Here is a 23,840-nt window from a genome sequence, read left to right as displayed (position 1 = left end):
CACGTGTTAGGACGGTAAACGCATATAAGGTAATATTATGTTTATTTAATATAACAGGAAAATAGGCAGTCATTTAAAGTAGCTGGATGGCTTACGTTACGTATAATTTTGTTGAGTAATATTACTAATATTTCCCTGTTATAAATATACTATTAAACCGATGCACAGTTGCCGTCAAATTCATACAGCTTTTAACACCTTGGCAATATAGAAGCATGTTCGAATAATCGTGAGCACTTCACGCCCTCTAATATACTTGATAGCGACTATACCTACAGCTATGAACAAATGTAGTACTCACTAAGTTGCAGGTTTTTTCCAACGTTCCTCCCAGCGACGCAGCAGTGCGTTGCGCTGGTTGTTCAGCTGGAGCAGCTTGTCCTTGATGTCAGCGGCTGCGTAGTGCTGTCTCGCGAGGAGCTCCTTGCCGAGCGAGATGCAAGCGCCGAAGTGTTGATCTCGGCCTTCTCTAACTGCTGTTCATGAGAACAACGTCGCTAGCTCCGAGAGATCACAAGTACTTACTGAGCTGCAGGTTCTCCCAACGCTCCTCCCAGCGACGCAGCAGTGCGTTGCGCTGGTTGTTCAGCTGAAGCAGCTTGTCCTTGATGACAGCGGCTGCGTAGTGCTGTCTCGCGAGGAGCTCCTTGCCGAGCGAGATGCAAGCGCCGAAGTGTTGATCTCGGCCTTCTCTAACTGCTGTTCATGAGAACAACGTCGCTAGCTCCGAGAGATCACAAGTACTTACTGAGCTGCAGGTTCTCCCAACGCTCCTCCCAGCGACGCAGCAGTGCGTTGCGCTGGTTGTTCAGCTGAAGCAGCTTGTCCTTGATGTCAGCGGCTGCGTAGTGCTGTCTCGCGAGGAGCTCCTTGCCGAGCGAGATGCAAGCGCCGAAGTTGTCCTCGCGCGTGTCTATCTCGGCCTTAAGCGACTGGTGGTTGTTCATTAGAAGCTCGACGCCGCTCACGTCCCTGTACACATGAATATTTTATTATAGTTAAACATTTGAACACTTAGCAACTCATCTAGGTCGAAGTGAAACTTCGTAATGTGAAAATAAAAATTAAAGCGTTGACACTGTCAGTTGGAAGCCGCATAGAAGTTCCACTTCAATAATATTTGCTATATTTTGTAGTTACTTACTTGCAGATTACCTGACTGGCGCGATAATCCAAAATAAGTTTTCGGCCTCGAATACAAGAGCACTCCACTTTTCTCGGTATTGAGCGGTATCGCGCCAGCTTTCACCGACGCCGAGCTTATGGACGACTACCTCTATCCGCCCAACGATATTTTGGGTGACCAGTAACTCGTAGTTAAATAGTCGACACATTTAGGAGACCATTTTACAGTTACTCGTAGTATAAATAGTCGACACGCATTTACCGGCCCAGGCTTCGGCAACCTCCGCCTTGCGTCGGGTGATCTCGGCACCATTGTAACTAGTTAAAAAATGATAACTCACCTAGGCTTCTCTCCAGTATTCATCTGTCGGACAACATCGTCCATCCACAAGGTGAGGTTCCTGACTTGGTTCAGGAACCGGTAGAGGTCATCAGCGTCTTCGAGCTTGGATTTCCTCGCGGCGCAAGCGGCTTGGAGCGCCGCCCAGGCATCGGCAACCTCCGCCTCGCGTCGGGTGATCTCGGCGGCCTTGTCGCCGGCGTATGAGGCACCGAGACGCGCGCATTCGGCGCTGATGGCTTCCACCTGGTAATTGAAATATAAATTGTGATATTGGAAAGATTGTATTAAGGGCATCTGTCTGTCATGTAGATATTAAAGATCATAATAATATTTATCATGATTTTTCGTCTGCAAAGAAGAATTTAGCACAGTAAGGGCCAGTTGTATCAACCACATTTGACAGACACATCATCGTCACGCAGCAGATGACTACGGAACTTCCCATACAATACAATTTAACGAACGCTTTAACGGTGACAGGCGGTTTGATGCAACCGGCCCTAAATGTCGAAGACAGTGCCACCCAAATGTTACCTATTTGTGATGCCTTTTTTCGAAAATGTATGACTTTGGGGACATTATTTGTGGGCGGGAAATACAATTTGACCATTCGACGACAATTTCAAGGACATACCTTCATTCTGTATAACGCATGGACTTTCAATAGGGACTGAGCTCACACTTTTTTTGCCACACTAAATTGAACTTTATCACCGGTGCAGAAAACCGTTCTTATCAGACTAGTAAAAGTGTGTCCACATGAGAGAGTCAAAGTTGGGGCTGGTGTCCCTCTCGCACGTGTGACCAGTGTTAAAGAGATTACTATAGTAGTAGTATTTTTACCTGTATGATAACTAAGTTTATAAGGTTTATCAAGTTGTATTCTATTGCTTCTCTTGGCATGGGTCATCTATCTTTAAGGCTTACAGCAGGTATCTTAGGCTTACTGTGGAGAATGACCACAATTACTGTGGAGAATGACCACAATTGGGCCCACGGTGTTCCCCCCCATGAACGGTCAAGCTGTATGCCCGGAGTGGTTTAGTGGGTATTCTCCTCCCGCGCTCCTCACTCGGAAGAGCAGCAGGTTGATGGAGCGAGTCCCACATATCCCCCGTAAGACCTTGACCCCTTTGAAGGCTGGGGAAATGCGTAAACGCATTCCACTTCGTTAAAAAAAAAAGGTATCTTAGGCTTATAGCATGTATGTACCTGGTGTTGCAGTGTGGTAAGATCTTGCATGAACGTGTGATGCTTGCGTTGAAGTGCGCCAACACTTAGCGCATCGCGGCCGAGCTCGTCGCTCACACCTCGTGCCTTCTCGCTCACTCGCTGCAGCGTGTCCTTGCAGTCGTGGAAGTACTTGTGGAGCTCGCGGGACGCCATCAGCATCTGAAGATAGAAAACAGTTAGACTTGTTGACAAATAGGCTAGTTTCCTACTAGTCAAATCAGCTTCTTTTTATGAACTGTGTGGCCACGTTTGTCGCATGGATGACTGTAGACTCCCTAAATCCGTTTTCTATTCGGAACTTAAGGATGGAAAACGCAGCCACGGGGGACAGTTTCTGCGATTTAAAGACGTACTGAAGCGCCACCTTAAAGCCTGCAATGTCTCACCTGAGCGTTGGGAGGAGCTGGCGGTCAGGCGACCAGAATGGCGCAAGAAGGTAAGAGAAGGTGTAGCTACTTTTGAAGAAGCTCGACTAGAACACCTAGACCAAAAGCGCCTTCAACGGAAGTCTCGACCCAAGCCGTCCTACGCATACACCTACAACGAACAGGGCCAGCTTTACTGCGCACAGTGCGACCGGATATTTAAGACCAAGTTCGGATTCGCGAGCCATATACGTGCTCATCAGAGGAAAATGTAAAGGTCGCCGTTGTCGGATACGACATGGAGGACTATATATATATGAACTGTCAAAACGATTTGTTAATATGGAATTACTATGAAATACTGAGGAGTGACGTCACGGTCAATTCATTTACTTTATATCTTTCTCTTTGACTTATTAAATATAAATTATGATTAAACATAACTACTGCCCATATATTTCTTCTAATTATGTGGTGCTTTATTTCGTGCACTGCATAAAATATTTCATTTTAAGTATAGGAAACTAGCCTATTCTGAGATGTTCCCCTTGCGCTATGACATAGGGTTCTTCAAGAAGCAGGTATTTAGGGTTCTCAAAGATCGTCGACGCATAAGTAGCTCCCCTGATGTTGCTTATGTCCATAGGCGGCGATGACTGCTTCCCATCAGGCGGCTCGTCTGCTCGTTTGCTGCCTATATCATAAAAAAGAAACCTGCCAAGTTTAGTAGTCCTCAGGCAGTTTGTTCAACTATTCATCCTCATACGCTAAACTTTATAGGACACCGAACTCGAATGGTCTACATATCTTTATCTTTCGTTAATTCTACAGTATTTTGAAGACTAAAGGAATTCAATGAGGCTTTAACTCACGCTTTTTAGGCTTTAGATTTCTCGAAGGACTACAGAATGTGTTTTCAAAAAACGATTATACTCGTACAGGTTTTTAAAGCTCGGCAATGCGCAAATAACAGCCATGGAACTGGGCGTTTTCCAAAACAAATATCGAATTTCACCAGATCTGGACGTGTTTGGGCTCATTCTTCTCAGAATCACGAGCTGATTCGATCCTGACGATAAAAAAATGTGTCCTCATTTCTTTTTTCCTCGCGTCACGATTTTAGTATGAGCTTACTACGAACGTGACATAATTGGAAACTCGAATTTTGTATGGAAAATTTGGGACACATTTTTTTATCGTCGGGATCGAATCAGATCGTGATTCTGGGAAGAATGAGCCCAAACACATCCAGATCTGATGAAATTCGATATTCGAGACTTATTTTGGAAAACGCCCAACTGCAAGTTTACTGGAACTATTTATCACCAGCAAGGCCATATATGCTTGTTTGCTCCCGTGTTATAAAACTAAACGAACGACTAAACGAACCTGAGTGCGCGTCTCGATGAGCTCGAGCAAGTCGTTCCAGGTCTCTTAAGCCCCTCCTTCCTATGCGCGATAGTGGCGTTGTCGGAGTGGCCCATGCCGATCATCTGGTCTGTGGCAGCGACACGCTCAAAGCCAACGGTTTATCTCGCGAGCGAACTCTTTGAAGCGTTGCCATAGCAACAGACTAAACAAACCTGAGTGCGTGTCTCGATGAGCTCGAGCAAGTCCTGCCAGGTCTCTTTAAGCCCCTCCTTCCACTGCGCGATGGTCGCGTTATCGGAGTGGCCCATGCCGATCATCTGGTCGGCGATGCGCTCGGCGGTGGCGACACGCTCTGAGCCCACGGCTTGTGTCTCGCGAGCGAATTCCTTGAAGCGCTCCCATAGAAGCTGAAATGAATATATAGATTGAATACATTTCAAAGTGGCTCCTTATATAAAAAATACTAAAGATAACGAGAGATCTCACTCAGCCAAAAATCATTTTATTCACGCGTGATTTGACTCGTATTATCTGTGTGCTTTCGAATAAAAAATATTCTATTCTATTATTAAAGGTTAGATTTGACAACTCGTCATTGTGAGAGCCACGATTTGTAACGTTCAAGATATTCAACATCACATGACGACCCTGACAGGATAGCAAGCGTACATTGTCATCCTTGCTATACTCATGTGTTAACTTTTTGTGTATGTTTACGAGTGTACGGTCCGGCTAGTTTAGTATTGTTAGAAGGGCATATGGGCCGCATATAGAACGGAATGGAAATCCATGAAAAGAGAGAAATATTCTGAGAAGAAGGGCTATGGGTTTCTATTTATTATTTCTATGGCTTTTTTTTTTCTTTTTCTTCTGTACTCACAGTGACATGATCGTAGTCCTGTCCAAGCTCTTGCGAGCTGGCAACGAGTTCGCGCTCGGTGATCCATTGCTCGAGGTCATCGACCTCGCGGGACAGCTGGAAGAGTCGCAGGGCCTCGTCGAGCTTGGCGCGACGCTCGCCGGCAAGGTCCTTGAGTCCAGCGTACAGCTTGTCCACTTGAGACTGCTTGACGGAGATTTGTTCGCTGCAAGATATTATAAATTTATAAATGTTGACGTAGACTTTAAGAGCCGGGTCAAACTGTCTGTTACCGAATTTAGCGTTCGGTACCTAATTATTTTATATTATAATTTCCATAGACGTCTGTTCCGTGACGTTAACTGTTGATGCAACTAGCCCTAAATATAAGAACAAAAGATGTTTGGTTGAAGCGTGCAACACAGCGGAGCATACTGTTCTCTTATTTCAAACACATGAAATGTAAAAAATTACTACGCTTGATTTGGGGGTTTCTGTTACTCTACACACTCTGTGACACTTACCAGTCAAACTGCTAATTTAATTGAGAACATTTCATATTTTTGAATACTACTTTTTATTGTTTGGATTGAAAGAACTCAATACTAAAAGATACGCGTATTTTTTTATTTTTCCAAAAACTGCTATTTTAATGAGAAAATCCCTTCTTATTACTACTTCGAGCAGAAAGAGCGTAAGTTACAAACGTCAAGACACAGCTTCGTGACGTCACATGTGTTGTTTCATACACCTAAGAAAACGACAAAATCATTTCTAAAAAAAAGTTTTAACAGTCAGCTCAAACAGTCCGGTATGTCTGACTGTCAAGTGTCACTGTCAACCAATAGTGAATGACTACGAACTGTGATAAGTGTCACTGTCAAACTCAAGTGACATCCCAACTGGAAGATTTTTTTGGTATAGTGGCAGCTCTAAATCAGCTATTTGACGTCACTTCCCCTTTAAACTATTTTTAAGATTTTTTATACTAAAAATACGGAAAAAAAATTGAAAAAATTATTTATGTGATCTACAAGCGTATATCTCGAAATGGTTTTCGATTTAGGGACATTGAACATTTTGAAACGTAGTCAATTGTATGTAATGTCACTTCAATTTTTGTCTATGGCTACCGCGAAGTTATGCACAATTCTGCCAAAAACGAATATCAAGCTTCACACGGCATGAGGATAGAACAAATTTATTAAGCGTAAACACTGAATCCACGACCAAAAAAATGCCGTCAACTGGAGATTCTCGGTATCCGATTAGATTCGACTTACCTCAAAGGATGTTCTTCGCTAGTGAGCTGTCTGACGGTCTCACCAAGCTGTCGGATGGTCTGAGCATAATCGTCCACAGACTGCTCCAGGATTTCGTGTTTCTTCATAAGGTTCTGAGCGCTGATCTCATCCTGTTTAAACCAAATTTATTACATTAATCACTGAAGACAGATATGCAAAGCAGATAAGCAAAATAAATATATTCAAGAAAACGGTATGTTGGCATTGCCACTTTTTAATTTCCACAACTTCTTAACGGCGTTTAAGTTAAGCGCCTTGTGAAGAACTGCCTGTGCGATGAAATCAATTCGTGTGTCGTCATCAGAGGCATTGTGTTCAGTCTGTGGATACTTAAGTATCCAGACTGAACTGGTAATACATGCGGTTTTCATCACAGAAGAGTTGTGCTTCAGTGCAAGTACAAAGTTCGTTCTATCTGAAATTACGACATTCTGAGTCAGATAAAAAGGCCATACCACACCTCGGACAATAGCGATCAAATATATGAAAGAAGCGCGTACAGTCTCAAGCTCCTGCATGCGAACGCATGCCATGCTTGTGTGAGTGAGACTGGTCGCGTTCCTGACAAGACTGTGAGGTAACTGTGAGGGATGCAGGGAGTGGCCATACTGTACGATAGTACTCTTTATTAAACTATGCCATACCTTGCCGCGGTCCTCAACCATCATGTAGAGTTCCTGTTCGCTCATCCACGCCTCCGCCTCGTTGGCGTCGAAGAGGTACTGCTGAGCCTTCTCCCATTGGGCGAGGTTGTTCTTGCGTTGTTCGATGGCATCTGGGAAAATTATTACAATTATTAACCTTCGAATTTTAAATATAGACGGTCAAATGTGAAAAATGGAGGGCTCAGCGGTCAATTGACTTCATGAAACGCGCGCCTTCTAAACCTTGACGTTGGCGGAAACATCGACGGGCCGTAACACTTAAAAAATAATTGAAAATGTAGGGGCGAAGGTTTAATTCTTCTTATAGAAAATTTGAATTACGCGCCTGTTTTAGTGCCAATAAAACAGACCAAAAAAAAGGTACCTTTACTTAACCTCAATTACAAATGTCAATTACATTGTCGCCTGTACTTTGCAGTGGAATTGCTGAAGCCAAATTCAGGCTGACAATAGCGATACAAATGTCAGAAGGAAATATACTTATAGAATCATTGTGTAAGAAATGCAAAGCCAATTTCAATTCCATTAAAAAATGGTGACAGACTGGGAATAACAATTTGTAAAATATTTTAACGCGTACCTTTAAGTTCTCGCCATCTCGCAGTAAGTTCTTCAATGAGAGATTTGAACTCAGGCGAAGCCTCGTGTCCCTCGTCGATGAGCTTCTGTCCGTTCGCGATAACGGTCAGAATGCGGGGCTCGTGGTTCTCCGTCTCAGTCTTCAGCGACTGGTTCTTCTTTTGTAGCATCTGCACGTTGAACAGAGAGTTGCCGTAGTCAGTGCTGGTGGCTAGAGGCATCTTCTCCAACACCCAGAGGTTCTCGTCTTCTACATCGCGGCGGAACTGGAATGCTTCCTTCTTTTTCGCCAACTGACGCTGGCGGTCGAGCAGAGGAGCCTTCAGCTGCTCGAAACGGTGCTCGACCAACTTCTTCTTCTCCTTGATCTCTTCCATCTTATCCGGAACGGTTTTTTGAAGGTACTCAGCCTGGGTCTCCAGCTCGGTGACCTGCTTAGCTTTCACGGCCATCTGAGTCTCGATCATCTGTTGCTTCTGCATGAGAATATTCACAGATGCCAGATCAGAGCCGGTGTCGGTGTTCTCGATTTGCTTCTCGAGCTCGTTCATCCAGGAGTCGATGTCGTCGCAGGTCTGGTGGATGAGCACCTCGCGGTTGGCGTCGAAGAGGCGCTCGCCCTTGTCCTTGGTGGTGGTCTGGAGGTTCTCGAATTGGTCTTGGAGTTCGCTCATCTTGGGTGAGATGATTTCGGCGAACTCGGGTTTCTGCTTCATGAGATCCTCGGCGGCGTTCTGAACGGCGAAGAGGCGTTCCTTGTTGGCGCCGATTTCGGCTTCGAAGGCCTGATGGCGGGTCCACTTGGAGTGGATGGTCTTGGCGGAGCGGTAGGTGTCGTCCTGGGCGGTGACATTCTTTTCTTGAACCCACTCGCCGAGCTCGTCGCAGTCCTGGAGGAACTGGTGGAGCTGGAGTTGGTCCTGGAGCTTCTCCATCTGCTGGAGGGCCTTGTCGCGGTTGGCGGCGCGGCGCTGCTCGATACTGTCGGCCTTGCGCTGGATCTTGTCGGCGTCGAAGTGCTTCTCTTCGACGAGGCGGTTGGCGAACTGCACGACGGAGTTGATCTTGTCGTCGTTGGCCTCCATGGTGGTGAGGAAGGCCTCGTGTTCCTTGATCATGTTCTCGGCCTGCTCCAGGTTGGTTGGTGGCTCGGTCTTGGCCAACCTGAGGGGAAAGTATTATTGATTAGTTGTCTGTATTTGATTCATATTTTTGGTCTTTCTGGAATGTAGAAGGCAAGGGCGAAGGGAAGGTTCTCGGGAGAAAAATACCAGGGTGTTCGAAACATACTGAAATGTTCTTGGTGTAGGTTTTCCTCACCTCAATTCCTGGTGTGTGAGCAGCACCTCAGCCTGCCTGGCGTCGCGCTGCAGCAGCTGCAGCTCGAGGCTCTGCGCGAGCAGCTGCTGGCGGTTCTCCCACATCTGCTGCAGCTGGCTGGAGCAGCATGTACTCACCTCAGCTCCTGGTGTGTGAGCAGCACCTCAGCCTGCCTGGCGTCGCGCTGCAGCAGCTGCAGCTCGAGGCTCTGCGCGAGCAGCTGCTGGCGGTTCTCCCACATCTGCTGCAGCTGGCTGGAGCAGCATGTACTCACCTCAGCTCCTGGTGTGTGAGCAGCACCTCAGCCTGCCTGGCGTCGCGCTGCAGCAGCTGCAGCTCGAGGCTCTGCGCGAGCAGCTGCTGGCGGTTCTCCCACATCTGCTGCAGCTGGCTGGAGCAGCATGTACTCACCTCAGCTCCTGGTGTGTGAGCAGCACCTCAGCCTGCCTGGCGTCGCGCTGCAGCAGCTGCAGCTCGAGGCTCTGCGCGAGCAGCTGCTGGCGGTTCTCCCACATCTGCTGCAGCTGGCTGGAGCAGCATGTACTCACCTCAGCTCCTGGTGTGTGAGCAGCACCTCAGCCTGCCTGGCGTCGCGCTGCAGCAGCTGCAGCTCGAGGCTCTGCGCGAGCAGCTGCTGGCGGTTCTCCCACATCTGCTGCAGCTGGCTGGAGCAGCATGTACTCACCTCAGCTCCTGGTGTGTGAGCAGCACCTCAGCCTGCCTGGCGTCGCGCTGCAGCAGCTGCAGCTCGAGGCTCTGCGCGAGCAGCTGCTGGCGGTTCTCCCACATCTGCTGCAGCTGGCTGGAGCAGCATGTACTCACCTCAGCTCCTGGTGTGTGAGCAGCACCTCAGCCTGCCTGGCGTCGCGCTGCAGCAGCTGCAGCTCGAGGCTCTGCGCGAGCAGCTGCTGGCGGTTCTCCCACATCTGCTGCAGCTGGCTGGAGCAGCATGTACTCACCTCAGCTCCTGGTGTGTGAGCAGCACCTCAGCCTGCCTGGCGTCGCGCTGCAGCAGCTGCAGCTCGAGGCTCTGCGCGAGCAGCTGCTGGCGGTTCTCCCACATCTGCTGCAGCTGGCTGGAGCAGCATGTACTCACCTCAGCTCCTGGTGTGTGAGCAGCACCTCAGCCTGCCTGGCGTCGCGCTGCAGCAGCTGCAGCTCGAGGCTCTGCGCGAGCAGCTGCTGGCGGTTCTCCCACATCTGCTGCAGCTGGCTGGAGCAGCATGTACTCACCTCAGCTCCTGGTGTGTGAGCAGCACCTCAGCCTGCCTGGCGTCGCGCTGCAGCAGCTGCAGCTCGAGGCTCTGCGCGAGCAGCTGCTGGCGGTTCTCCCACATCTGCTGCAGCTGGCTGGAGCAGCATGTACTCACCTCAGCTCCTGGTGTGTGAGCAGCACCTCAGCCTGCCTGGCGTCGCGCTGCAGCAGCTGCAGCTCGAGGCTCTGCGCGAGCAGCTGCTGGCGGTTCTCCCACATCTGCTGCAGCTGGCTGGAGCAGCATGTACTCACCTCAGCTCCTGGTGTGTGAGCAGCACCTCAGCCTGCCTGGCGTCGCGCTGCAGCAGCTGCAGCTCGAGGCTCTGCGCGAGCAGCTGCTGGCGGTTCTCCCACATCTGCTGCAGCTGGCTGGAGCAGCATGTACTCACCTCAGCTCCTGGTGTGTGAGCAGCACCTCAGCCTGCCTGGCGTCGCGCTGCAGCAGCTGCAGCTCGAGGCTCTGCGCGAGCAGCTGCTGGCGGTTCTCCCACATCTGCTGCAGCTGGCTGGAGCAGCATGTACTCACCTCAGCTCCTGGTGTGTGAGCAGCACCTCAGCCTGCCTGGCGTCGCGCTGCAGCAGCTGCAGCTCGAGGCTCTGCGCGAGCAGCTGCTGGCGGTTCTCCCACATCTGCTGCAGCTGGCTGGAGCAGCATGTACTCACCTCAGCTCCTGGTGTGTGAGCAGCACCTCAGCCTGCCTGGCGTCGCGCTGCAGCAGCTGCAGCTCGAGGCTCTGCGCGAGCAGCTGCTGGCGGTTCTCCCACATCTGCTGCAGCTGGCTGGAGCAGCATGTACTCACCTCAGCTCCTGGTGTGTGAGCAGCACCTCAGCCTGCCTGGCGTCGCGCTGCAGCAGCTGCAGCTCGAGGCTCTGCGCGAGCAGCTGCTGGCGGTTCTCCCACATCTGCTGCAGCTGGCTGGAGCAGCATGTACTCACCTCAGCTCCTGGTGTGTGAGCAGCACCTCAGCCTGCCTGGCGTCGCGCTGCAGCAGCTGCAGCTCGAGGCTCTGCGCGAGCAGCTGCTGGCGGTTCTCCCACATCTGCTGCAGCTGGCTGGAGCAGCATGTACTCACCTCAGCTCCTGGTGTGTGAGCAGCACCTCAGCCTGCCTGGCGTCGCGCTGCAGCAGCTGCAGCTCGAGGCTCTGCGCGAGCAGCTGCTGGCGGTTCTCCCACATCTGCTGCAGCTGGCTGGAGCAGCATGTACTCACCTCAGCTCCTGGTGTGTGAGCAGCACCTCAGCCTGCCTGGCGTCGCGCTGCAGCAGCTGCAGCTCGAGGCTCTGCGCGAGCAGCTGCTGGCGGTTCTCCCACATCTGCTGCAGCTGGCTGGAGCAGCATGTACTCACCTCAGCTCCTGGTGTGTGAGCAGCACCTCAGCCTGCCTGGCGTCGCGCTGCAGCAGCTGCAGCTCGAGGCTCTGCGCGAGCAGCTGCTGGCGGTTCTCCCACATCTGCTGCAGCTGGCTGGAGCAGCATGTACTCACCTCAGCTCCTGGTGTGTGAGCAGCACCTCAGCCTGCCTGGCGTCGCGCTGCAGCAGCTGCAGCTCGAGGCTCTGCGCGAGCAGCTGCTGGCGGTTCTCCCACATCTGCTGCAGCTGGCTGGAGCAGCATGTACTCACCTCAGCTCCTGGTGTGTGAGCAGCACCTCAGCCTGCCTGGCGTCGCGCTGCAGCAGCTGCAGCTCGAGGCTCTGCGCGAGCAGCTGCTGGCGGTTCTCCCACATCTGCTGCAGCTGGCTGGAGCAGCATGTACTCACCTCAGCTCCTGGTGTGTGAGCAGCACCTCAGCCTGCCTGGCGTCGCGCTGCAGCAGCTGCAGCTCGAGGCTCTGCGCGAGCAGCTGCTGGCGGTTCTCCCACATCTGCTGCAGCTGGCTGGAGCAGCATGTACTCACCTCAGCTCCTGGTGTGTGAGCAGCACCTCAGCCTGCCTGGCGTCGCGCTGCAGCAGCTGCAGCTCGAGGCTCTGCGCGAGCAGCTGCTGGCGGTTCTCCCACATCTGCTGCAGCTGGCTGGAGCAGCATGTACTCACCTCAGCTCCTGGTGTGTGAGCAGCACCTCAGCCTGCCTGGCGTCGCGCTGCAGCAGCTGCAGCTCGAGGCTCTGCGCGAGCAGCTGCTGGCGGTTCTCCCACATCTGCTGCAGCTGGCTGGAGCAGCATGTACTCACCTCAGCTCCTGGTGTGTGAGCAGCACCTCAGCCTGCCTGGCGTCGCGCTGCAGCAGCTGCAGCTCGAGGCTCTGCGCGAGCAGCTGCTGGCGGTTCTCCCACATCTGCTGCAGCTGGCTGGAGCAGCATGTACTCACCTCAGCTCCTGGTGTGTGAGCAGCACCTCAGCCTGCCTGGCGTCGCGCTGCAGCAGCTGCAGCTCGAGGCTCTGCGCGAGCAGCTGCTGGCGGTTCTCCCACATCTGCTGCAGCTGGCTGGAGCAGCATGTACTCACCTCAGCTCCTGGTGTGTGAGCAGCACCTCAGCCTGCCTGGCGTCGCGCTGCAGCAGCTGCAGCTCGAGGCTCTGCGCGAGCAGCTGCTGGCGGTTCTCCCACATCTGCTGCAGCTGGCTGGAGCAGCATGTACTCACCTCAGCTCCTGGTGTGTGAGCAGCACCTCAGCCTGCCTGGCGTCGCGCTGCAGCAGCTGCAGCTCGAGGCTCTGCGCGAGCAGCTGCTGGCGGTTCTCCCACATCTGCTGCAGCTGGCTGGAGCAGCATGTACTCACCTCAGCTCCTGGTGTGTGAGCAGCACCTCAGCCTGCCTGGCGTCGCGCTGCAGCAGCTGCAGCTCGAGGCTCTGCGCGAGCAGCTGCTGGCGGTTCTCCCACATCTGCTGCAGCTGGCTGGAGCAGCATGTACTCACCTCAGCTCCTGGTGTGTGAGCAGCACCTCAGCCTGCCTGGCGTCGCGCTGCAGCAGCTGCAGCTCGAGGCTCTGCGCGAGCAGCTGCTGGCGGTTCTCCCACATCTGCTGCAGCTGGCTGGAGCAGCATGTACTCACCTCAGCTCCTGGTGTGTGAGCAGCACCTCAGCCTGCCTGGCGTCGCGCTGCAGCAGCTGCAGCTCGAGGCTCTGCGCGAGCAGCTGCTGGCGGTTCTCCCACATCTGCTGCAGCTCGGCCCAGCCCTCGCGGAGAGCCTTCAGCCGCTCGCGCAGGAACATGTACTGCGGGTCGTCTTGGGTTGACGGCTCCTAAGAGAAAAAAATATTCATTTAAATTCGTGGCGTAGATAAGAGCAAAGAAAAACTATTTGGTATCAGAGATTAATGGGTTCGATCAATATGAGAAAATCCCTTAATTTAAAAAGAAAAACTTTTACACGTTAAATACTTTTCTTTGTTCATCGAAAGAAACAGCGTAACAGGCATCATTACCTTGAACCATCACATGTACTTCGGCAAACCAACATCATTAGAAGAAAAGGGAGCGAATTCAAACTACGAACAAAAATCCGCCATTTTGCGCCTGGATTTTCCAGACGCCTTTTTTCTACAGTCGGAATTTTCTGTCAAAAACCGGAGAACTCTTGTGCTAGCCCTTGTAGTATACCTAAGTCTATTTCAAGACAATGTTTTAGGACTAGAAAGGTGTCAACTCACGGCAGTGATCTTCTCTCCATACTCCATCATCTTGGCGTACTCGTCCTTGTAGTTGTCGATTTCCTCCTTGATGGTCTGGTGCTGGGACAGCAGTTTCTCCGCCTCTGCCAAGCTTGACGGCGTATCTATTGTTAAGAATACATTTTATCAGTTTTGATTGTGTCGAAAATTGTCTTTATCCTCTTGTGCAATGAGATGTAAATTTTGGTTCAATGGAATTTTCACTTTCATGTGAATAAATAAAGTAGCATTTCTTTAGTCTCCAAAATTTTTGAACAGATGAAACACTCAATTTAAAATGCAACTAGGATTAAAATGTAATAAAAATAAAACCTACATTGTACGGTTCTGATTTTTGAATTATGTGTGATTTTGTCAGTCGAAAACTGTGGAAACCGACATTTTTTTAACGGTGTTGAACGCTTGTTACGTTGAGATATTATAAAAACGAGAACATACATATTCATTGAAATAAACCAAACGAGCGACTCACAAATCATAGCATATCAGCACAGGCTTCAACATATTTGCAAATCAATATTATTCAACGAAATACACGAAAATTGTTTTTAAAGAAGAAGTTGCTTATATTATACCTATGCTTCTGGTTTTCTTTGGGTTAATGTCAAGGTCAGATTGAGCTTACCTTCGGAAGCGACGTCGGTCTGGGTCTTGGTGAGCCAGGCTTGGAAGTGGTCCACGGAGCGCAGGAACCGATGGAGATCTCCGGCCTCCTCCAGTTTCGAGTCGCGCTCTTTCAACTGTTGGAGAACATTTTTTGTGTTATATTTCTAGAGTCGGAAACACATCGTCGGGCATGGAGCTGTAATTCGACTGGTTCCATAGTACAGTCTACTACACAGAGAGATGAGATGTATCCACTATTTCACCTTATTGCATTGTACAACCTCGTTTTGTTGTGCAATTCGTTTTTAGGTCGGGTTACGTTTGTATCGCTCATCGTTTCAGTAGTATCCTGTATAGAATGTGCATAAGTTTCAAACTTTTTTGATGCACCCGGCTCCAGTCTGACATGAATGGCTCACGGTCTTCCCCAATAGCATTCGCGTTCGCGCATGAACGCAACCTCTTTAATGCTCCTCTTCGATGGCATTCGCTTCGCCATCCAGAGATAATATACGGACTAGATAGACGGCTGTGTTGAAACTTGTAACTACTCTATAGAAACTTCTCTCAGTCTTGTCATTACTTACCATCTGCGTGAGCTGGTCCCAGTTGTCCGTGATGACGGTGACGCGATCGCGGATGAGAGCAGCCTCTTCTGGATGTTCCTCCTCGATGGCGTTCGCTTCGCCCTCCAGAGAGGAGATGCGGGCCTGAATGGCGGCCAAGTCGCGCTCCATGCCAGATAGACGACGCTGGAGGGTCATCACACCTGAAGAAAGAGTAAACTTTAGTCTGCTTATTGACAACTTTAGTGAATGAGTGGCCTTGATTATCATAAATAAGAATCATCTTATGGCATGTCCTATATTAATGATAGGCAGTCGTTGGAACTAATTAGACTCCATAAAATTTGACATAGAAAAGCTATATGTGCGTGTTGGGCACATAGTAGGTTGAGCCTATGCACTATTATTCGGTCACGGCGGTAGACGAAACACATAACATGGAAGCAACGAGTGGAGACATGAGATCGTTGTGTTTTGATTGGAAGCGGAAACCACGTCAAAGCCTGGGCCAAGCGACACTCTAAAATAAAATAATAATATAAGTCTAATGAAAATAACCGTGAATCATTCAAAACTCTTACTCTAAAATAAGTTATTTAGTTTCAGTTTAAACAATCTGTAGTCAAATAATGTTACCGTTGAGATCCATCTCCAGGTTATCGGTCTGCTGCAGGATGCGCTTTTTGTCCTCGATCCAGGAGACGGTCTCGCGACACTCGATGTGGAATGTCTGCACTCCTTGGGCAGATTTGAGCTCGTCCTTCTTGCCTTCGGCCTGTAAGAAACAAGTTATATACATACATTATAAATGCGGTAAAACAAAATGGTAGAAATATACTACACTTTAGATTAAATTTTCATTTCATAACACCCGTGGCAGGCAAGCATGGTCGCGTGATAAATGATAAACCATCAGGCCGTTCTTATCGCACTATTTGTAAGTGCGATAGGGACGTTAGCGCGACGCTGGTGCGTAGGGGTGTTTTATAATTTATCGCGCGACCATGCTTATACGCCTGGTTACTCAAGTGCTTTATGTCCACCTTTACGATTAGAATCAATATGTTTTGAGTACCGAAATTCGGTTTTTTATGAGACGATAAACGTTCACCCCTATTTTCAATCAATATTATGGTTTCATCACCGCCAACGTCAAGTTTTAAGAAGGCACACGTTTTATGAAGACAATTGGCCGATGAGTCCGACATTTTTCAAATTTGCCGCGTTTTTTAGTGCTAAGATTTGCTAGATCGTCTATGGTCCTAATTGAGACGTAACATCAGGAGATTGAGACGTCTAATGCTGATTCGCTGCGGGGCTCTTTATCCTGGAAAAGTATGACTTCAACCACAGAATTAGATTTAGATAGAAGAAACAAGTTCATCAATTTGTATAGGGGCCGAGCGTGTCAGCTTATGTACTGAAGTTGTTACTTGCCTGTGATTTTAAATGTCTCAGGCCCTTGAGCGTTCATAATTTTTGTGTTGTTGGAATTAAATATAACGTAACGGGGAATTTTTATAATGTTTTCGCTGACTTCAACTTACAAAAAATGACGCCCGAAAGCTGCGATTAAAGACGGATAACTCAGTGGATTTTACTGAGTTCATTTGATACGCTAAGTAGACACGTTTGCTTGATCTATGGCAGCCATACTCAAAGTGTGCTCCGCGGAGCCCTAGGGCTCCGCAAAACCTCTCTTGAGACTCCGTGTGAATTTTGGTTGACTGATATGCAACTTTTACTCTATTCCATAAAACCAAAGATTCACCAATTGTAAAAATAAAAACAGTTCCATGTAATACCTCACATTAGAATCTATTGATTAGATTTTACTATTATGACTAAGACTTATTAAAATAAAATATAAATAATTTAAGGGTTCCGTCAGATATTTTGCTTTCCAAAAGGGTTTCATGGGAAAATAAGTTTGAGAACCGCTGATCTATGGTATATACGACATGTGTGACTTGTACCTTGTCCCGGAGCTGGCTCCAGGCGGCGTTGAGACGGGCCTGGCGCTCCTGGATGCGCGGCGCCTGCGGGTGCTCCACGTGGATGAGCTGCCGCGCCAGCTGGTTCACCACGGCCACGCGCGACGCGTTCGCGTTCATCTCCTTGTCGAACCCGTCGTATCTGTGACAAAACACACAATTTTATGATTCGTCTCCCTAATGACCTTGTAGTAAAAATAAGACTCTTAAAACGCTGACGCTTGGCTAGCAATTGTAGTTCGATTCAACGATGTAGAAATTGAGAACACATCCATTAAACTGAGTGTCATCTGAACATCCTCAATAAATCCTTGCCTCCTCAATAAAGCCTTGATTTTGCCATTGATCGATTATGCTGATGTGTGCACTACCAATGTTACCCAGGATTCTCTAAATAGGCTCGAGCGTACACTCAATAATGGCATTCGTTTCATTTTCAATTTGCGCAAATTTGACCATGTCTCGCTTTATCGCCACAGACTTAAATGGCTTCCTGTACGTCAGCGCAGATCTCTTAGAGTTCTGTGCAGCCTTTTTTCTATTTTATTTGATCCTTCCGCTCCCAATTATCTTAAGTCCAAATTTAACTTCATGACCCCCGTCCGGGCTGTGAACTACGTTCCTCCCGATCCCTTGTTCTTGCAGTACTTCCTCACCACAGTGGTTTCCTCTCAAATTCTTTCACTGCACAAGCTATTCGACTCTGGAATGCACTTCCCCTGACTATAAGACAGGCCCCAAGTAAGTTAATTTTCAAACGCATGCTGCACCAGCATCTGCTGAGTGCGGCACAAGTTAATTAGTTCTCCTTCGCCCATATGCATAATGTTTATAATATATTATTTGTATGTATATTTGTATTTATATTTGTGTATAAGTATACGTGTAATGATATGAATGTATTATTTATGTATTATATTGATTGTATGTAAATAATATTGCTATACTTGTCAATAGTTGTCATGCTTTCTAAATTTATTTTTCTCACTGCACCCACATTCGCGAATTTCTGTTTGGCCCTATGGTTGACTGGTAGAGAATGCCTCAAGGCATTAAGTCCGCCATTTGTACTTTTTTTTCCAATTGTGCAATAAAGTTTAAATAAATAAATAAATAAATAAATAAAAAAATACGTTACTTTTTGTGTAGACGCGGGAGACGCGTATTGATGGCAAACAGCGAGAAACGTTGCATGCACTACAGGTTAGACATCGTGCTTTATGATCTCAACATGATCGATGTCCTTAGGAAGCAGCATGGTATCCCAACAACCGGTCTTTTTCCGCGATACATTGCTCACCCATATCAACCTGCGCAAGCCACTTGAAAAACAGGATTGCGTCGAGCAAACGCTGTTAGAAAGCAGGCCCAATTCAGCAAGCTAGCCGTGGCTCAGTCAATGATAAACAGCGAGAAACGTTGCACACTCCTGTGCTTCATGATCTCAACGTCATCGATGACTTTAGGCAGCAGCATGGTATCCAGCATGCGATCCTTTGATAAGCCGCATCGGCCTCAGCTAACAGTTTGAAGAGTGACAAAGCGTCGAGTAGGCAGTACTCGCGGATTCTACTAAGAAATAAAACAAAAGACTAACCTGTGCTTCATGATCTCAACGTCATCGATGTCTTTAGGCGGCAGCATGGTATCCAGCATACGGTCTTTCTCCGCGATCCATTGGTCAGCCGCATCGGCCTCAGCAAGCAACTTGAACAATGAGAGTGCGTCGAGCAGACGTTGCTTGCGAAGGCGGGCCAGTTCAGCGAGTTCGCCGTGGCGGGAGTCGATGGCGGCAAGACGCTCGCGTACTTCGGTGCTGCTGGCGTCTTCGGGGCTGAGCTCCGAAGCCTGAAATTGAATTGAGTGGTTTGTTTGATGGTTTAGACTAAAAACAATGTTATTCGTTTTGGTTCAAGTTTAAAATACCGAGCAGTGTATTCTCTTCGTCATTAAACAGCTATTATTTTGAATATAAAATCTAAAAGGTGTCCTTGAAATTATAATGGTTTCACAAGTACACCCGGGTACCTACGTAGCCAAATGCACAAACGCTCAAAATAATATCTGTTTCGTAGCTATCTATCTCTATCGCTCTTGCGCATTGGCGCGACAGAGCCAGACTCCATTTCTGCCGACGTCTGACGTCAACGATTGCCATTCGGCTATGCCGGCTGTTGATCTTTCCATGGTTATGTTATCACGTTCCTTCCAAAGTTTAGTAATCTTGAACCAACAAAAGTTCTGTGTAAAAATATGTAATGAAACATACCTGTTGTTTGAGCTGCTGAATAACGTTAGCGTAGTTCTTGAGCTCGTCAGTAACGTCCTTGTGTTTCTTCAGCAGGCTCTGGACTTGGGCCTCATCCACGCCAGTGTCCTCGGATGACACAAGTCTAAATAAAACCGACATATTTTATAAACATCTAGTAAAACAAATGTGGCGTTCCATGCACAAGTGTCGCAATAAGGGCACATTTACACAAGGCAAATACCTTCCACTTGAAGCACGGCAAGCCACAATTGAATTGAATATAAGCCTTCGATCACCAAAGACAGCGGCGCGCGCGAATACAGTCTAAGATCAGTCTTGATACATTCTGACACGGTTTACATTGTCAAGATACGTGTAGCATTCGAAAGGCTATTTATCTTTATTATAAACCAATATGAAAGAAATAAAACTATGGAAACGGATTACATGACGCATTAAAGCTGTAAAGTGTTCGAAACGTCGGGATGTATTGTAAATTCATTATACGCGATATAATCCGTTTCCATAATTTAATTTCATGAGTAACTATCGCGCTAACCGAAGCCAATAAGATATTTTTTTTTGCAATTCTTCAGTTTGCAAGATGTTCAAAACGCGCTATGAGGCGATACTACGGGTGTTTTGTTTAAAGCAAAGAGGATCGAGTTTCTAGAGAGTTACTGCCAAAGAAAACTGTGTATTCACAGTGCATAGACTGCCATCTCTCGACACAAGCTTAAAACTTTTAAACCTTAGTTTTGACAATTTGGCCCATATTTTTAGCTTGATATGTGTTCAAATGTCAAATATTAATATTAGCGCCATTTAGTCGAGCGTCCCCCAAAGGTGTATCGCCATCTACCCCGCCGTACCTTTTTCTCAATGGTTCCGAGGTACGTTTTTTTCTTAGACTTTATCTGTCTATACGGAGTTACATATCGTCACTACTTTTAAAAAACTTGTATCTTCGTCTGTTAATGAAAAGAAAATTGAAGTAAGTATGTATGGAATGCATATAGACTTACTGCGTTTTAACTTTGAGAAGCAGCGTGAGATACGAGATTTTTTCAAAGTAGTGACGATATGTCTTTGGTTTAAAGTTAATTTCTTACCGTAGGGTATCCAACATCCAGTTGTCGATATCGTCGGCGTCGGCAAACAGTTGGTGGTAGCGCACGGCCGCGTCCAGGCGGTTCTTGCGGAGGGAAGCCACGTCCAGAAGGTGGTTCCATTGGGACAGGATGTCGCGGAGACGCTCCTGAGACAGTGAAGGGTTAACGGTTACCATCAATAGAATGACCAACATCAAACAATGTAATCATAATCGAATAATATTTGATTTATTAAGATATTTTTTTTCTCGATCGCTACTTGGCTATCTGAAGGTTGTCTGTAGGAGACCGCTGTTTTAGCGATAAGACCGCCTGTTGTTACCTACCACGTTGTATCTGTTATGAATTATGTTTTTTTCTTCTGTAGTGTGCAATAAAGTATTTTATTTTTATTATTAACAAACGGAAAGCCTTATTGTGTGTGATGGATTAAAGTGTGACAGACATCACCATTTTACGCTAACAATCACCTGCTTGTAAAACGGTAAAGTCTGTCACTAGGTAACAGAGTATGTCACCTTGTGGTTTAACAATTCCGCAAGCAAAAACGCCGCCGAAGTTTCTGACGTAGTGCGTCATTTATTGTCAGGGGCCCATTAATCAAAACTGAAAGTTACAAGTTACAAGCGGAAGTCTCTTTCCAACTTGTCATATTAGACAGTGACTACGACTTGTAAATTGTAACTTGTAGCTTCGAGAAATGGGCCCCTGGGGCCCGTTTCTCGAAAGGTACAAGCCTTGTATTACAAGTGCGCGAACTGTCAAATCGTATGGGTTGTCATGGAAACACACTTGTAATACAAGGCTTGTACCTTTCGAGAAACGGGCCCCTGGTAGTGAATGTGTTAAGACAGTCTTCAATTTGAAAGCAGGCATACAAGCACGGTCGCGTGATAAACGATATAAAGTCAGGCCGTCCTTTTCGCATTATTTGTAAGAGCGATAAGGACGCACTGATGCGATAAAGTTTATCCTACTAGTGTGCTACGCCCAATCTGCCGATGTTCAAGTAGAGCATCACTAAATGCACAGCACTTCCTCGTTATCATCAAGTCGTCGCATTAATATTTTAATTTTTTTTTCTCTTTATTTTGGCACAAACAGTCATTACAGAAGAGTTACATTGAGTGTAATTACATTTGAAAATAGACAATACAGTGCCGAAATCGTTGTATAATTATAAATACTTAATATTTGGCCGACCGAGCTTCGCTCGGTTCTATTTTAATATATCACGTCTTTAGATAAAAAAAAAACTCTTATAAATACAAAAACAAAAAAAAAGACAAAAAACAAAAACTTAATTTCTGGCCGGGATTCGAAACCCTGACAACTACGATCTATCTGCGTACATTAGACCGACCTCGTACGACTGAGCTAAGCGGAATCGATGCGCGCGCGGCGAAATTAACGACCATATTTTATGTTTACTAACGCGGAAGAAAAACTCGAAAATTCGCGTTTTCCGGGATCTAAGGCTACGCTAGATCGATTTTTCACCCCCGAAAACCCCCACATAACAAATTTCAGCGAAATCGTTAGAGCGGTTTCCGAGATCGTCGGTATAAATAAATAAATAAATATACAAGAATTGCTCGTTTAAAAGTATAAGATTTTTGTTGCAACGGACCTGAGTTGGTAACTTAACTAACTTAATGTATGCGGATAAAAGAAAGAGAGGAAGGACGTCCCAGCCAGCGCTGACCTTTTTTTTATGATTTCAAAGGACATAAAGACATAGATTACCTGGATCCTGTCAGCACCGAAGTGTCCTTGCGAGACGAGTTCGTCTCCGACACCGGCCACGTTCATGAGCTGAGGCTCGTGAGCCTGGACGTCCGCTTCCAGCGCCTTGTGCTTGGAGATCAGCAGGTACACTGCAGAAGAAACCCTCAATTTAGTGAATGATTATGTCATTCATCAAATGGTTGCTAACAACAATTTTACAACTGCTAATGTGTTGAAATGAAATAAATGAAATGGATTTATTTGCGGAATACGGGTTACATAGGGTTGGTATAATATAATGACAAGTTCTCCATATTCTACTTAAACAAGCATGCAAATTTTATGTATTTCTGGCGGATTGATATTAATCAGTCCACCAAATACAAAATTGCTTTTCCAGAATATCATAAAACTCTATAGCTTTCAAATTTAAAGGTTAACCTCTTTAACCTCCGAACATCAATTAAGCTACATACAGTCAAGTGTAAAAATATGGGTGTACATATCTTACTCAAGAATATGTCCTATAGCATCTTAGTCCGTTGTAATAAGAGCGTAGTACCATATTTATGAGACGATTATTTCGATTATTTTTGCACTTGACTGTACAATACCAAAATTTGCGGATTCCGACAAGGTGAATAATGACGCGCTGCTTACGATAGGCGTGGCATTTATTAACGCGTTTAATTTCGCCGTACAGCAGAAATTTTATAGCAGTTTTTTCTGGACCACCACCTACAGTAGCTCTAATGGATGAGCACAATACCGGTAGCCCTCATTAGACTCATAATTGGATAATCCATACTAATATTATAAATCGGAAAGTGTGTGTGTCTGTTTGTTTGTCCGTCTTTCACGGCAAAACGGAGCGACGAATTGACGTGATTTTTTAGGTGGAGATAATTGAAGGGATGGAGAGCGACATAGGCTACTTTTTGTCTCTTTCTAGCGCGAGCGGAAAGGGGGCAGAAGCTAGTATGATATAAACATACCCGTAGTGAGATCGTGTCCGATGTCATCCACAGACACGATCTGTTCTTTCTCCTTGATCCAGTTCTCTTCGTCGGCCATATCCCAGTAGAACTGCCACAGTTTGCGGCTGTCTTCAAGACGCTTTCTGTAAACATTTTCATAGAATCAGTATCGGTTAGCAGCCATTGCACGGCTTTTAAGTCCCAATTTCAACTTCATAGCTTTCTAGAAAGATTGACCACATTGAGAAGTTCAATCGTGATATTAGCAGGCCAGTGCCCCATATCACAAAGTTACAAGTTACAAATTACAAGAAGAAGTTATTTACAATTCGTCAGAGACTTCCATTTGAAACTTTTAGGTTCGTGAAATGGGTCACATGTCAATAAGGTAAAGCAGTCTCTTACAGTGTGCATTGATAAACTTATTATGAACATACATCGGGGTTTTGGGAGCGGGAATGATTTTCACTATCCCAAAAAGGGTGAAAACGACGAACAACAGACATTACTATAACATTTCTAGGTACATTTGAAGCCAGATACATAGTTTAATCTATATTTCAGTGATTCAAGTT

At 47.1% G+C, this 23,840-nt stretch overlaps 1 protein-coding gene across 1 annotated transcript in view; it reads right to left on the bottom strand.

Moving 5' to 3' along the window:
- LOC125235280 (spectrin beta chain) overlaps positions 1–23,840 on the bottom strand; it is a 101,175-nt gene that overhangs the window by 14,487 nt on the left and 62,848 nt on the right. The window contains exons 13-31 of the mRNA XM_048141789.1: positions 23,284–23,408; positions 22,307–22,437; positions 20,561–20,706; positions 19,467–19,590; positions 18,795–19,045; positions 17,180–17,339; positions 15,840–15,978; positions 15,225–15,406; positions 14,657–14,771; positions 14,011–14,135; positions 13,412–13,602; positions 7,846–9,008; positions 7,245–7,375; positions 6,580–6,710; positions 5,318–5,522; positions 4,650–4,844; positions 2,681–2,860; positions 1,467–1,711; positions 749–972 (exon numbers count right to left, since the gene is read on the bottom strand). Coding sequence (XP_047997746.1) covers positions 749–972; positions 1,467–1,711; positions 2,681–2,860; positions 4,650–4,844; positions 5,318–5,522; positions 6,580–6,710; positions 7,245–7,375; positions 7,846–9,008; positions 13,412–13,602; positions 14,011–14,135; positions 14,657–14,771; positions 15,225–15,406; positions 15,840–15,978; positions 17,180–17,339; positions 18,795–19,045; positions 19,467–19,590; positions 20,561–20,706; positions 22,307–22,437; positions 23,284–23,408 — 4,163 coding nt within the window. The remainder of the gene's footprint in view (positions 1–748; positions 973–1,466; positions 1,712–2,680; positions 2,861–4,649; positions 4,845–5,317; positions 5,523–6,579; positions 6,711–7,244; positions 7,376–7,845; positions 9,009–13,411; positions 13,603–14,010; positions 14,136–14,656; positions 14,772–15,224; positions 15,407–15,839; positions 15,979–17,179; positions 17,340–18,794; positions 19,046–19,466; positions 19,591–20,560; positions 20,707–22,306; positions 22,438–23,283; positions 23,409–23,840) is intronic.

The sequence above is a fragment of the Leguminivora glycinivorella genome, chromosome 17 (genome assembly GCF_023078275.1).
Source record: "Leguminivora glycinivorella isolate SPB_JAAS2020 chromosome 17, LegGlyc_1.1, whole genome shotgun sequence".
In the NCBI taxonomy this organism is placed as follows: Eukaryota; Metazoa; Arthropoda; class Insecta; order Lepidoptera; family Tortricidae; genus Leguminivora; species Leguminivora glycinivorella.
This window is presented reverse-complemented; position numbering and strand designations above follow the sequence as displayed.